Source organism: Rhipicephalus sanguineus, chromosome 3, assembly GCF_013339695.2.
Source record: "Rhipicephalus sanguineus isolate Rsan-2018 chromosome 3, BIME_Rsan_1.4, whole genome shotgun sequence".
Lineage (NCBI taxonomy): Eukaryota > Metazoa > Arthropoda > Arachnida > Ixodida > Ixodidae > Rhipicephalus > Rhipicephalus sanguineus.
The window spans coordinates 64,923,795-64,939,090 of NC_051178.1; the positions used below are offsets into that span (position 1 = coordinate 64,923,795).

Consider the following 15,296-nt stretch of genomic DNA (forward strand, 5'->3'; position numbering starts at 1 on the left):
GGGCGATATGGCAACAAGGAGCATTAAGCGGAAGGTCAGAGAGGCGGAGAAGACTTATTGGATGACAGCGATGGAAAAGAAGCCGGCTCTGAGTAACTACCGAAAAGGAAAAAACGAAATAAGGAGGGAAAGGTTTTATGATAATTCAAGGGGAAGCGCTTTACTGTTTGAAGCAAGGTCGGGCTGCCTGAGAACGCGTAGTTATAAAGCGAGATTCAGTAACGAAGAAGAACTATGTACATGCTGCGGGGGAACTAAGGAAACGATGGAACATGTACTGATTGAATGTGGCGATATTCACCCAGGTATACGTGTGGGCACGAGTCTACATGAAGCCTTGGGTTTTAGGGACAACAATGGAAAGCTGAACACGCCCGCGATAGAAATAAGTAAGAGACGGTTAGAGTATTGGTGGCAGAAAAGTAGAGATAAAGTACAAAAATAAATAATTGGGGGAAAAAAGGTTATTCTGCCTTAAGAGGCAGAGAGATGGACTGTGAATTTATATTTTTTGTTATAATAACATAGATTTAATCAATGTAGATAAGGCATTAGGACAACATGAAACAAGGAAGTTTTTTTTCTTTTTTTTTTCTTTTTTTATCCTTCGAGCCTGGTGGCAGACATGTCACCGCCCCGTTATAAAGGGGACGCTCATAGCATCCATCCATCCATCCATATGGCGCTACGCACGCAATTTGCTGTGTTCTGCTCAATACTGTACATTACTCGCGGACAACGTTTCTTGGCAATCAAGGAAGGGCTAGGGGGGCGGAGCTACTGCACATGTACTGCTCCGCGATGCAGTCCGGTTCAGTGCGCGTTTCGAATTTAGTTTCAGTTTCTGAACCTTCCGTATCTTCTGTGACGGCCCTTTTATTATTAGAGCGGCCGTCGCAGGCTTATAGGCAGTCAATTGCTAGCGAAATTCGTCACAACCTCCTTCGGCGAGTCGTCGGAAAAGCTGGAGGGTGACGAGAGCTCACCTGAAGACTAAGACGCCATTTTGACAGTGCCGTGCACGCAAATGGTGCGACGTGTTCACACCCGGAAAAACGCGAAATGGAACTGCATAAAGTAAAAAAAAAATATAAACATCTTCTTGGTGCGTGGTGACCTTTTCAAACAGCGTCCCGTAGAAAATAAAGTAATGTTTTTTTATCCTCACGCAGAAAACACGGACGCAATTGTGGGACTATATTCTTCAGCGGTAGGCACGCGCGTAGTTCAGGTCTGTAGCCTACCCTTCATTGCGAAGAAAAGTTGTCCGCGAGTATACACATGGCTATGTTACGCCTTACCCTCCCCTTCTTTCCCTCACCCTCACATCACTGTTCCTCACCCTCACTTTCGTTTCCCACCCCTTGCTCTACTGTAGTACACATGGCTATGCAAGGCTGTACCGCGGCCGCTGGGTAAAAGCGCACGAGGTGCGGCCTGCTGCGTGTGCCGAAAACAGCAGGAGAGACCTAGCTCACTCGACTGTCACCATGGCGCCACTCGTCAAGGACAGTTTGCGCGGAGGAAGCGGTGCGCGTCTGGCCCTCGCAGGCTCGCTGTGTCCGCTTCGCAGTGCTACGAGCGGACACGTCGAGTTCGATGCCCGCTCAGTGCATTCTTTGATGCCACAACAGGCAATTTTCTCTGATGCAAATGGTTTCCTTTTCCTGCGGGCGACGGCGTGGTCTTCACTAAGTTTGCCCTTCCCTGCGGAAGCCAACTTTGACCTCATGTTTGAACATTAGAAAGCCTTAATGACAAGGCCTGTCCCGTCTCCGCGTCTCAGCATTAATACATGTCTTTTAAGTTCTTTTGCAAAATGTCCTGAAAGCGCTATTGGGAGCTTTTGTGCTATTTGAATATTGCACGATGATTTCAGCAACTTGAATATCACAACGTTTTTTCTGCTGTTTGAATACTGCCCAACGCGCAAATTCTGTGCGTAAAATGAATCGTATCACAATCAAGCGAAAATCTCCACTCGCAGAAATCTCCAGGCAGCACAATAATTTTGTGTTGCAAAGTAAATAAAAAAATTGAAGTGGGTATATGCCGTCATGGCCTCGAAGGCGCTGCACTTTTCTGCAGAGGGGCTTGTGTGCCAGCTCTCGCAAGAGATGCTGCACAGTTGAGTTAACGTTCCCTGTCTGGTTGGCTCTCAGTGGTCGAAGCAGAAAGACATCACAGATGTGGCTGGTGTGCTGCCAGAACCACACCGTAGTGCAGGGCATGTTACAAAACGTGAGAGGATGGCTGAGTGAGGAAGTTTACACAGATTTCCACTTCTCCGGACTTCAGTGTGCCTCTTCACTGACAAATCACATGCGAGCTTGCAAATTAGCACCATCTCCATTTGGTGACACCGAAGTCGTCCATTATCAATCTTCTTTATGAAGTCATACATGCCGCTACATGGCTTTGGTTCTTGTGGGAGAACCTTGCACGCTTCGCAAATGAACTGCAATATAGTGAAATCAAGGAAAGAAGAAATTGCATCAAAAGCACAATGCAGCGAAGAGTGCATCGAATACCTTGCCTACTTGGCATAACAAAGCAAAAACATTATCCAGATTTTTTACAGCGGGCAGATGAACATCATGCGGAAAGAACAGTGGCACTACATGTATATCTAGTGGGGACAGTTATAGTGGCCGCACCCCATCATGACGAAACCCTTGTCTTGGTCAGGGCTTAAACTTTTTCGCCGGGCTGACCTGGTTCTCAGTACATGTCAGACCGGTCCTTGGTTTTCAGTCTTTAAAAGAGGGCGAAGGGAGAGCAGAGTTGCGAAATAGGGGCCATTTTTAGTTAACAAATTACGGATAGCATTTCGAAGAATGCGAAATCGCAGTGGGCAGGGTTTGAGACACCCTCGGCCTGGACTGAACAATGCGTTAGCGCAGCGTTCGAAGCAAGCCCGCAAACAGTGCAAAATGTCAATGTATTCGTCTGTACATTGTCCTCACATGCACGTGTGAGGTATCCGGCCAGGTAAGCTAGGGGAGCTAGGTACGTATCATCCGGTATAATAAAGGAGACGTTTAAGAACTCCAGATCATGGGAAAGCCGTTCAGCACCACGCAGTTACCGGAAGTCGCGCCGATTGCGCGCTAATGACTTACTTTCCTACGGTTTGTTGACTGACTTTAGGGCTTTCGCCTTAATAATCGGCGCGCGAATCCTTTGTGCTTGTCCAATATAACGAGGCTCCTTTGCGCATTCTATATTGCTTCGCCAGTGTGTTAGTGCAGTGGTTCTCAAATGGGGACCCGCGAAACCATTACTCGAAAACACAAACACACACGCACGCACGCACGACACGACACACAGCACGCCACCACGCTACACACACACACACAACACAACACACACACACACAACACACACACACCACACACACACACACACACACACACACACACACACACACACACACACAACACACACACACACACACACACACACACACACACACACACACACACACACACACACACACAAACGCGTTTTTTGGAGGCACATTATGTGCCTTGACAGCGGCCCCTTCTGACTTTTCGTATCCTTCACAGTATAGCATTTTTGATCTGCGGTGGAGCTGCCTTATGTTTCCCCTTCTCCACAAAATAGCCGTAAAGCTTTTTTTGCAGTTTTTTACGTCATATGCTCGTCAGCATACTTTTTCTGGGCTTGTATATTCGAAAAGCAAACATAGCCAGAAAAAGGTTGAATGTGGCTGCAGACCGCACAGCTTATTGTCAAGCTGTTGAGATCGAATTGACGTGGCACTTTAATTGACCTTTCTTTGCCAAGAAGAAATGAAACGCACCGATTTCATGCTGCATGTCGTGTTAATTTATGACCCCCCCTCCCTCCATCTTTTTGCTGTCACTGTAAGGGGTCCCTCACCACTTCAACCGGTCCACAAGAGGCTTTCCGAGGCATCCATGGCTGAGAACACTGTGCATGTTAGTGCGTTAAGCGTTTACGCGTATGCGGAACTTAGCTAATCTTGTGGACCGTCTGTGTGTTTTCCCACTTTCGCACTCTTTGTGCTTGTTGGTTTGTCACGGGTAGGGTGTGGCCTGTTCAGAAATGTCACCACCCATTCCTTTAAAGCATATCACTAAAAAAACAATATGTAGCAAAGAATGTAAGTTTGCGCTGAGCCAAATCGGCATTTACTTGGACCGCAGAGGAACCTGGAGCTGCCCCCGATGACGACGAGCTGCTCAGGGAATCGGAGGCTTACACCGTCATCCTCCGCAGCAAACTCGGATCGCACTCTATTGTGCTTGGTGCCGAAGTGAAAGCGGTGGACCCCTCCGTTGAATGCGAGCCGGGATCCACGGCTAGCTACGTAGAGTTCAAGGTGACTCGGGATCAAGGCGGCTCAACGGATGAACGGCGGGACAGTTTCAAAAGGTGCGTGTCTGCCACGATGAAGTCAGTGCACGGGGAACGACCGCTTTTGCTCGCCTAAGCACAAGCGAAACAAACTTCTGAACAGTTAAAGCGTCCGTGGAATTCTTTGAACTGGTGTCTAAAACTGCCATGATTGGCTAACTTGGCGTTATGCAGAAATTGGAAGAATGGGAATTTTAGTGTTTTCGGGACATATTTCGGATGCGCATTTTCTCGCGTTGTGGGTTCATGTAGCAGCGATCAGTGCATGCACAAAGTTAAATTCGCAAGTGTTATTTCTAAATGAATGCATAAGTACTTGCTGAAAGCGGTTGACATTTTGTGCAATGATTGTCTCTTTCCGCAACTTGCCATATGCTTACCAGATAACGAGGCAGCCAAAATGCATATCATCAAATAATGTAAAGTATACATCATTTCGGAAATCAATATGGATGATTTGCAGCAAAATATGCAAACATGTAATAAAGTTAAGATGCTAGGCACATAATACTTATGCGTGCGCTTGCCATGTCGCGCGAAAGAATGAGGCTTTCTGTGTCATTCCTTCAGTGCGAGACAGCGTTCACACACACAGCGTGTGTCGAACGGACTTGCCCAGAAGAAAAAGTTGCCAAACAGATGCGTGAAAAATGACGAAAATCAGGGAGTAGCAACAAAAAAAAAAAATATTGCCGTATTGGGTACGCGGTAGGCAATGAAAGTTTGCTAGAGCTGCGCGAAGTTTCCGTTTTATCGGCCGCGCTCTTTTCATGCTAGGGCCTGTGCCGACTCTCTTCGGAGCTGTAGGCGCTTGCATGCGACAGCAACTATATGGACACTCTCAGCGGCGTTTTGCCGGCGCTGTCATGTTTTGCATATGTATATGTATCCATATGTAAATAAAAGCGAGAAAGAAAAGCGATTCAGGAAAAATATTTTCCGAAGCGCGCGACTGGGGATTCCAACCTGCGACCCCTCCGTCCGCAGCACGCTGTGTTTGACGACTCCGCCACGCAGCATACGTCCGTCAGCATACTAACAGAGAGCTGCCTATATACGCCATTTACCGCTGGCGGTACGCAGAGCTCGGAGGTGCTTCAGCGTATTTACTACAGCCGCGAGAGGGCGCGAAGGGAGCTCTTTAAAGGTCGTCGCCCCCCTCGTGCTTTGCCGGAGTTGGGATACGCGCCTCTGACATGTACTTTGACGTACAGAGCGTGGTCGCCCGTGCTAGCGCGCTTTTCTCTTGAGGGGTGCGGGGGGGGGGAGGGAGGGGGGCTGTACGCCTTGTGCTTTCATCGCAGAGTTTGTGTTGAAGCTGTAGACCTCGCGCAGGTCACTTCGCTCGCTGCAGCGGCAGCGTTTGCCAAAGGAGTGAGCTGCTAGGTGGAAGAGCCGAAGTAGAGGCTAGTTGAAATAACAATTGTGATAGTCGCGCTCGTCCTGTGTTTACCTTTGCGTTCTTTGCGTGCGTCTTTTTTTTTTGTGCTTGAGCAGCGTACTGCAAGTGTCGAGATATGAGAGTTAGTTCGCGCTCGTCTTGTGTGTATTCTCTTCGTGTCTTTTGTGCTTGAGCAGCGCGCTGCAAGTTTTAAACAGGTTGCCGTTCTTCATGTGACATCCCAATTTGTTGTTAGCGCATTCATTGCTTCGCCATTGCAGCGAAACTGTGACCTTTTTTACGTCGAACAGCAGATAACATGCTATTTATTGGCCAATAGCCGACATTAATCAAGAGTGGCGTTACAGAGAAACATCGCAGAGTAGCCTCACTTGCATTCAGAGGAATGACAAAGGAAGAGAGCGATCGCGTTTCATCATACGCGCTGAAGGTCATGAAGCACGCTGTTGTAACTTCTTTCCTCCGTGCCATATATTCGTGTGTAGCTTCCAGCGCTCTCGTTGGAACTAGAGATGAAAGGGCTTAAAGCGTGCGACAAATAACAGTAACTCCGCCCTGTCTTGACGGATTCGTGAGGCAATCGATTCGTGAGGCAGTCAACCCTTATACTGAGGTCATTCGATAGTTACTTAGAAAAGTGGTTCAGGGACTGTTAACACACTGTAAGCCGTAGAACGTATACATACATGTGTTCCTGCAGTTATGTAAACGTGAATGACAGATATCGCACTGCTGCAGCTGCTGTCTGGGTGACGTAGCCTAGTCAGACACCTTTCGAGCCTTTGGCTGCGTCCCCTAAGACAATTGTAAATTGTCTTGAATGAATGAATGAATGAATGAAAAATCTTTTTCTGTACATAGCTATTTCCTTTCTCTATTGCGCTGCTTCACTTCTGCTTCACGAATAAGGGCCGCGATGTTCACTAATCCTGTTATTTCTAAAAGAAAGCAGTAGGTGGTGCTATATAAAAGCGCCAACATCGCATTAGGAACATGGAATAAAGCAGCAGGTTTTCTAATCCAGTTACCAAATTCAGCAAACATATTTTAAACATCAGGAAGCGTCAAGAATGTAGGACACAGAGGAACAATACGCGAAAACATTTGAGGGACTCGCAGTTCAGTACACTAACTTTACGAGTGGCCGTACCTGCAACGGCTGGACACCGACTGCGTCACCCTCGCCATTCCCCCGCTTTTAAGTGCGAATGCACTTTATAAGCGACCCTGAATCCGCCGTCCCATAGCAACGGCGCGAGGAAAGGAGAGGAGCGTCTGTAGCAACGGCGCAGTGACGTCACACCCCACGTGACTGCGCGCGCTCCGCCTCCTCACCGCGGTTTGCGCGGGCGCGCCGGCTCCGCACCGCTCTAGTGCTTCGCCGCTCCTTCTCTCGCCGTTCGCTCTCTCTCCTCCCTGCGCCCCACTCTCCCGTCCGCTGGCTGGGCGCCTCTCGAAATGTGTGCTCGAGACGCCGCTGTGAAACGCCAACGGCGACCACAAGGCTGACATTATGGCCGTCAGGTACAATGACAACACAAACAGGTGCTGATGAATGTGTAAATAAATGGTTACGGTACAAAATCCTCGTCTCGTCATTAATTTACGCCATTAAAATTACTGCGCCGTGTACTCTCGGCGCAAGAAATGCATTCGCATTTCCTCACGATTCCCTTCGGGGAGGTGGGGGCATTTTTTCTTTCTGTTCTTTGTTTTGTGCAAGGGACGCTAATAAATACGTGCTATGATAAGTATTAGGACGCATACAGGTGACATACATGCAGTGTGCGTAGTCTTTCTTGATTCTCCTCCGTAGTGTTTTACCTTGCTTTAATTATGGATAAGCAGCTAGGCCAAGCCGCCACTACTAATTGGAGGCCCTAATGCAGTCATTTTGTTTCATTGGTAGCAGTCAAGTAAGCGGCAATCTTCTTGTATTCGCACACTACACCACTTTAAAACTTGCTTGGAAGAATTATCGTTTCAGTAAAAAGAAAAGATCGTTTGTTTATTTGTCTATCGTCTCCTCACCTATAGTTGCGCAACGATTGAAACTCCCACAGCCCACTCCTTCTTGATGTCCCTCACAATACGATTCTTTCCAAGGCCATGCGAATAGGCATTGTGAGCTCGTCAGTGAATATCGCCGAAAATATTTGCCATGCCTTGTTCCCTTTTTAGATGCGAAGTATCTTAAGGCGGAGCTCAATCCGGTGGTGGTGGTGTGCGGCGTGACCACCTTTACTGCGCATGCGCGTACCCTCTCCACTCCCCCTCACCATTCCCCCTGTCTTCTACCCCTCTCCCCTTTTCCCCTTTCCACTCACCCTCTCCCCTTTCCGCTTTCTCCTCTCCACTCACCCTTTCCCCTTCCCCCTTTCCCCTTCCCCCTTTCCCCTTCCCCTCTCCCACGCCCCTCCCCACTTCCCCTCTCCCCTCCCCCTTTCCTCTCTTCCTCTGAAACGCGGGCTAGACATGCCGAAATTCTCTCCTGCGCAACGCCGCGATGAGCTCGAGCGCGTGCGCGTCCCCTCCCCTTCTCTCTCCTCTACTACGCTGCCCCCCTCTCGCCCGCCTGTCGACCGCGCTCCCCGCGCGCCCTGTGAGAATTAACGGCCAGGCTAGATGGAAGATACGACGCGCGTAGCGTCCCTCTTCGCGCTCCACGACGCGAGGTCGGTAGCATGCCCAACGAACGCCAACGGAACGCGATCGTGCAAGTGCTCCGGCTTCGCATCGCCTCATGGTCCCCATTAGCGGGAGATGGTGTAAATTTTTCTACTTAATGTGGCTGCAGTTGTTACATTATTTTTCGTTTGCTGTTTTTATTTGGTTTCACCCTGCCTTGTGGAAGGTCTAATACTAGGCTGTATATAATCTTTTTGTCTGGGCATATGTGGGCCCCAAACGGAACATCGAATTAATAAGCACTTGTCTAAGAAGAATATCAAGTTACTAATGTAACCATGCGAAACAGAAGATATTTTTTCGTCATTCAAATTGTGAATTCCCCTCCCCTTTCCGTCGCCTCAGATACACACAGTAGATTCTCTCAGCCTTTACAGCTGTTTCTACTGACTCTACAGAAATGTACCTATATCGGTTACTGTTTAAAAATTCACACAAATGCACTTATTAACACGAAAGTGTTTTATGCCAGGGTCCACCACGGCTCCACTGACGTATTTCCGTCACGGATATGACGTTGTGAAATATAAAGACTAAGAGGTGGCAAAGAAAAAAAAACGAAGAAAAAGTTTTCACCGGGAGTCGAACTTACGACCCCTCGCTCCGCAGTGCGCGGCGCGAAACGATCAAGCCACAGACGGCACATCCTTCGCCATGCTAAGGGCGAGCTGTTTATGTACACCCTTTGCCGGTGCCGGTACTCGGAGGTCGGTGGTACATCAGCGTGTTTTCGTTATCACTAACGAGATGGCGTGAAGGGCTCGAAGAGCGCGTTTTAAAGATCGACGCCCCACGCGTCGCGATGAGTGCGCGCCTCTACAGGGCGTGGTCGCTTGTGCTCGCGCTTATCTCGTGATGACGGTGGTTTGTATGTCTTGTGCTCTCACCACAAGTTTGCATTGAGAGCACGAATGTCACTTTGCGCAGTGCAGCGGCCGCGTTTGCGAAAGGAGCGCGCTGCTCACACAAAAATAAGTTACAGCTGTGACAGTTCGCGCTCAACCTGTGTATGTTAGAGCACTGCACGGGCTCGGGCCTACCCGAAAACCCGGGCCCGGCCCGGCCCGTGGGCCGGGCCGGGCCGGGTAAAGTAGTTTTCACGGCGGGCCCGGGCCGGGCCCGGGCCTGAAGCTCCGGGCTTAGGGCCGGGCCCGGGTTTGAGGTGGCGGGCTCGTGTCGGGCCGCGCTTGGACTTTGCACTGTTCTTAAAGGGTCACTAAAGTGAAACACTGAATGGGTTTAGACCGATAAAGTGTACTCTGAGAACCCGAACGTCATTAATTTCACCATCAATGAGTTTATTAATAAAGGAGAAAATCAAGGTCAAAGTTCCATTTTCAAATTTCGCGCTGAAATCTCCGCACGTGACGTCACGGATTTCAAACTGTATTCGTCGTATTTTGGGGATATTGGCTCAACGAAATTTCCAGAAATTTGGTATGTTAAGTGTTATGGCCCCCTCAGACGCCAATGTACTTCATTTTTACCCACTATAAACTACGTAGGGCCCAGTAGATGCTGTCAGAATATATGATGTCACGGAGTTTGCTGCGTGAATTTCAAGTTGGCGTCGTTACCTGCATTTTCCTGCGAGTTTTCTCTCTTACCAAGAGTCGTGTCGCGGCGAGCGTGGTGCTTTTGGAATGATACGTAAAAGAGTAATTTACTGATAATAGAAAAATCGTTTTTCTCTTTAATGTGCCTTATTCCGCATACGCTGTGCATACATATATGCCCCACATTTTATCTCGAAAAAACGCTTTTTTTATGTGGGGTAAGCTATTTGGAGGTTTCATGAGGGATAAGTACTGAACTGCTTTGCTTCTTGCATAGGAGCTACTTGATTTATCTGAAACGGGCGAGCTAAAAGTAAACAGACCAGGCACTTATATGCAACATCTCGCTGTTGCGTGCTTTATTTCCTTTCGTTACTATTTTATATCCTAACTGTTACTCTGTAATCGCAGTAATAAATGTAATATAATAAAATCAGAGCTCCAAAGCGGGGAAACGTTGTTGAATGTACAGCCCCCCTCTAAAACGATAAGACTGCACGGAGTTTTGATACATAGAATCCCTATAAAGGCACATTGTTTTTCCGTGACGGCTCCCAGTGGTTATGAGGCGCGAGATGGACATGCACAGCCTGCTTTGTGTGCCCACATTGTAAACGTCTGAGCTTTCGTCTTGCTCCGCCCTATCAGGGGTCTCAAACCCACCTCAGCTAACGGGCCGCGTTCGCGAAAATTAACTCCCGCAAAGGCTAGGGCAATGACGAAGGTAGGAGGGTGGGAGGGGGGAACAGGTTGTTTTAAAACTACCGTTATTTCACAGCAGACCTTTCCCATATCTCATACACGGGATCATTTCTGAAGGGGATTTGGCGGCAGGATTCCAACAACATATTGTTGCAAAATAGTGCGGAACGGAGCAACTTGGAGCGCGCCAGACTCTATCGAAGAACAGGAAATCGATGGTCATCGAGGGCACGTGCACATGCACGTGGCCGGCGCAGCAGTTCGCGTTTAGTATTGCCATTAACGGACGTCTCTCTTTCACGTCTGAGGAACCAGTCATTTCGTATCACCCATAGGGACTAAAATCTGGACGCCGATTCTGAAATATAGCTTTTGTTTCACGGTTATGTATCAACACACGGTGACCACAGGGGGTGCCTCACGAAAAATATGCTTTCGATCTGTCATGCATCTGTATCTCAAGAACATACTTATATAAAAAAAAAAATGGGATGAAGACAGTCATGTGCGGGCGGAGAGCCGCTAGCGAGAGGTCCGCGAGCCGCGTGTCTGAGGCCCTATATAGTGCGCTATATAGTGCGAGATCTACATGATACTGCCACAAAAGCGTTGGAATGTGCAGGAATAGAACAGGTCCATTAAACAAGGTGTGGGGTGAAGTATATTCGCTTGACGAAATATCTGGCTTGAAAAAGGATAATGACAGATTCCGTGCCGTGTGATGTCCCCTTACCTCGAACCATATGCATCCAATGAGTAAGCTTCGAGAAGCTTAGTCGCGCATTTATTACCAAACTCGAGCGAACCCCGAAAATATATCGAAATTGCTTCGTCCTACTCCTGCCAGTCCTAACCGCGTAGTCCAATGGCCAGCTTCTACCGATACAACATCGCTGGGAAGGCATAAACCATTATAATATGGGTAAAACGAGCACGGTGGAAACCGTGCATAACATACACTGCTGAAAACTACAAGGAGAAGCCCTCAAAAAGGAGTTTTATAGACGACATCGAAGAGTGGCACGACGTTCGGGAACGAGAGAAGTGAAGGGATGAGCTGGACAGCTATGGTCATTCTGCAGAGGTCCACAAAGACATCCTAGATTTGCTCCAGTGGTGGAAGCTAAGAACAACGACTGCCGACGCCTTCGCAATTGGCAAGGCAGATGTGGTGCGCCCGTCCGGCCAGCGCGAGCAGTGCAAGAAGCTTTAGCGCGGCAGGATATGTGATGCAACAGCGCATGGCGTGCTTCAATCGGGAATCTCTTGATACTTTGATTTTTCGCACAATAACATGTGAAGAAATAAACTGTAAACTATGCCATGAGAAACTTACAGTCTGTATATACTAGCAGTGGTATGGTATATGAAAATAGTGCTATGACAAATAGTTTTTTCTTCCTTTTGGCTGATTTACGGATACACGTGGTGCACGCGGTTCCATACCTTTGCCCAGATTAGTGTATTTACAACAAAGGTCACAAATTTGTTTTTTCCCCCTGTTTCCCTTGCTCTGGCAAGGTGCTACAATGGTGAAGACGGGTACTACATATCGAGAAGGGTGCATGGTTGGCTTTGTGGCTAGAACATGCTATAAATTTCAATAGGTTATAATGTGCAATAAAAACAATGTGAAGTGAGCGTTTTGTTCTCTGCCAAGCCAATCTAGAGCACATGCTCTGGCGGTGCTCCGTGTTACGCGGCGGCGAAGCCATCACGCTGTCCAAATGGGAGGCTGCTATTATATACCAGCTCCGCGCTAGAAGAGCAACTATATGGGCAGGCCAACGGGCCCGCGACGCAGCAGAGAGACTTGGTCTTTCTGTTCCGATGTCGGAGCGGCCCGCAACGTGCTAGAGCGCGTTCCGATGGACCATAATAAAGTTTATCCATCCATCAATCCATCCTTTGTTGTTATTGCGCTCCCTATCGAAACTAAACTCGTGCTGAAACTCAGTTTTCTTGCTGCAATGTCTGCTACAAAACACCCTTCATGATCCCCAGTGTATTTGCAGAAAAAATAGGTACAGTATACCATTGCCAAACAAACATTCATTGTATTCAGTATGTCCGCTCAACTGTTTGCACCGTGAGCCCCTTTTTACAAGAAATTACCGTAACTATGTTAAAGTATAATTGTTAGCAAAACATGCGCCAACAAGGCGTAGATATTTGCCACTTAAAACACCGTGCTGTCGACTCCATGTTCGGGCATCACCGCCTACATTACTGGGTCGGGCCTCAGTCGGGCCTGATCTGTGGTCGGGCCGGGCCGGGCCGGGTAGGCGAAATTTTTTCTCGGGTTCGGGCCGGGCCCGGGTCTCATTTTGAGTCACCGGGCCGGGTTAGGGCGGGTAAATTTGAACGAGGTCCGGGCCCGGGCCGGGCCCGGGCCGAAAATTACGGCCCGTGCAGTGCTCTAGTGTATGTTCCTTCCGCGCGTCCTTTCTGCTTGAGCAGCGCGTTCCAAGTTTCGAGCTACTTGCCGTTGTTCGCGTGACATTACAATTTGTTGCTATAGCATTCAATCCATCGCTAGGCGCTCAACTACGTCTGTGAAGTCACGTTTCTCTTTCGTGTTATACCGATTCCTATGGCAGAGGGATCAGCCGTGTTTTGCTTTTTTTTGAAATATTCTTCTATTGGGCAGTGAAAATATTGATGACCCTTGTTGATCCGGAACAATACATTTGCGTGAAGAAGCTTAGTTTTTTAGCTAAAAGAGAAGTTACTGGGATATTAAATATGCATCGAAATTTATATACTGTCATTTGGCATCTTGTCGATGCCTCCGCAGGCACGCGTTGCTGGCGTGGTGGGCCCAGTGCCGCTTGGCTGGCGTACCTAGGGCGCTGTGCGGATACCGTAACGAACATGGGATTCTGGTCAACATTGAAGATATTGACGTCAATGACATGCCGAAAATGGCTGAGGTGAGTTATGCTTGTCTGAACTAGGCTACTGGATACCACCGCACTTTACACTTAAATCATAGTATGAAGTTCTTACGACAAAGAGCGCAAGAAACAGACCGCGAAAGACCGAACTTCTACAGCGAAAGCTGTAATGAGATTATTTCAACGGCCGTTTTTGGCACCGTAGTTTTCCGCGACCGCCGCCACCGCCGGTGTCCGTAACCCCAATCGCGCGAAAATAACACGAAATAAGAAAAAATATTTAGGATGGAACAGGGGTTCGAACCTGCGCTCTCTGCGTGGGAGCCCACTATTCTACCTCAGAACCATGCCGGTGCTTGAAACGTTTGCAAAAAGACCCTATACAGGATTCATGTCGGGAATGAACCACATTAAGATATGAAAAAAAAGTCACAGTTTCGCCGCGAGGGCGAAGCAATGAATGCGATTGCAAGAAATTAATGCTATACGAAGTGAGGCTCGCCAATGGATACTCTCAGTTTGAACAGCGCTCCTGTTGCAAAGGCGGCCGAAGCAGCGAAGGAGACTAGCGTGCTTCAAGTGTCGAGCTGTGACACTTGATTGTTCATGCTCATCTTCTGTTTTTTCGTTTTGCGGCGTCCCTTAAGCTCGAGTCAGGGGCGTAGCCAGAAATTTTTTTCGGGGGAGGGGTTCAACCATACTTTATGTATGTTCGTGCGCGCGTTTGTATGTGTGCATGCCTATATACGCAAGCAAAACTGAAACATCTCGGGGGGGGGGGGGGTTGAACCCCCCAACCCCCCCCCCCCCCCACTTGGCTACGCCTCTGGCTCGAGTGACTTTCGTACGCTCCGTAACATGAGCGCGGAAATCACGGTGAAAGCTTGAAACATTCCTCTTCCCCTCACCATGAGAAAACCGCACGAGCAGACAGCGGAAGGGCAAGGTTCTCCCTGCGCAAATATAAGAAGAAGCAAGCGAGCTCGCCGACGACTTTTAAATGCGCCCGTCGCGCTCCTAGCGCCATCTCGCTGGTAATGGAGAAACGTTTATTATCGCCTGCCGTCTCTGCGTCCGTCCAGCGGTAAAGGGTGTGTATATAACGCTCGCCGTTAGCTACGTGGAGGATCTGCGTTTCGTGGCGTAGTGGATAGCGCCACTCGCTGCGGAGCAAGAGGTCCCTGGTTCGATTCCGCGCTTCGCTAGCATTTTTCTGAATTATTTCTCTTTGGGGCTTTTATATATTGTCACGTTATTACGAACGGTACAGAACCTCTGTCTGTCGGGGCACCAGGACGTCGAGCTGAACCGACACAGGAAACACGACTTCTTCGTCTTTTCCACTTCCTTCTCCTCTCGTCAGTTTCACAGTGGCACATACACACAGTGGAATATCCCAATGCCATCCCATGCTCGTGGCATTACTCCCCTTCCAAAAAAAAAAAAAAAACATCGTCCCGATGCTTAATGGTGAATAAAACAGAAAATAATCGCACACGCACGCACGCACAAATGATGCAGCAGTGTTGAGGTGTTCGAACGATCATCCAAGTAGACTGGACGAATAGTCAACGGGGGTAGTACGGCTTCATCCTCGATACATGCACAATGTCTGCTTGCTTTAAACGACGAGATCGGCGAGGCGTG

The 15,296-nt window shown here is 48.5% G+C and overlaps 1 protein-coding gene across 1 annotated transcript in view; it reads left to right on the top strand.

The window, feature by feature from the left end:
• The window catches only part of LOC119386693 (decapping and exoribonuclease protein), a 55,816-nt gene that overhangs the window by 18,270 nt on the left and 22,250 nt on the right, over window positions 1-15,296 (top strand). Inside the window, exons 2-3 of the mRNA XM_037653985.2 lie at window positions 4,194-4,422; window positions 13,550-13,685. Coding sequence (XP_037509913.2) covers window positions 4,194-4,422; window positions 13,550-13,685 — 365 coding nt within the window. The remainder of the gene's footprint in view (window positions 1-4,193; window positions 4,423-13,549; window positions 13,686-15,296) is intronic.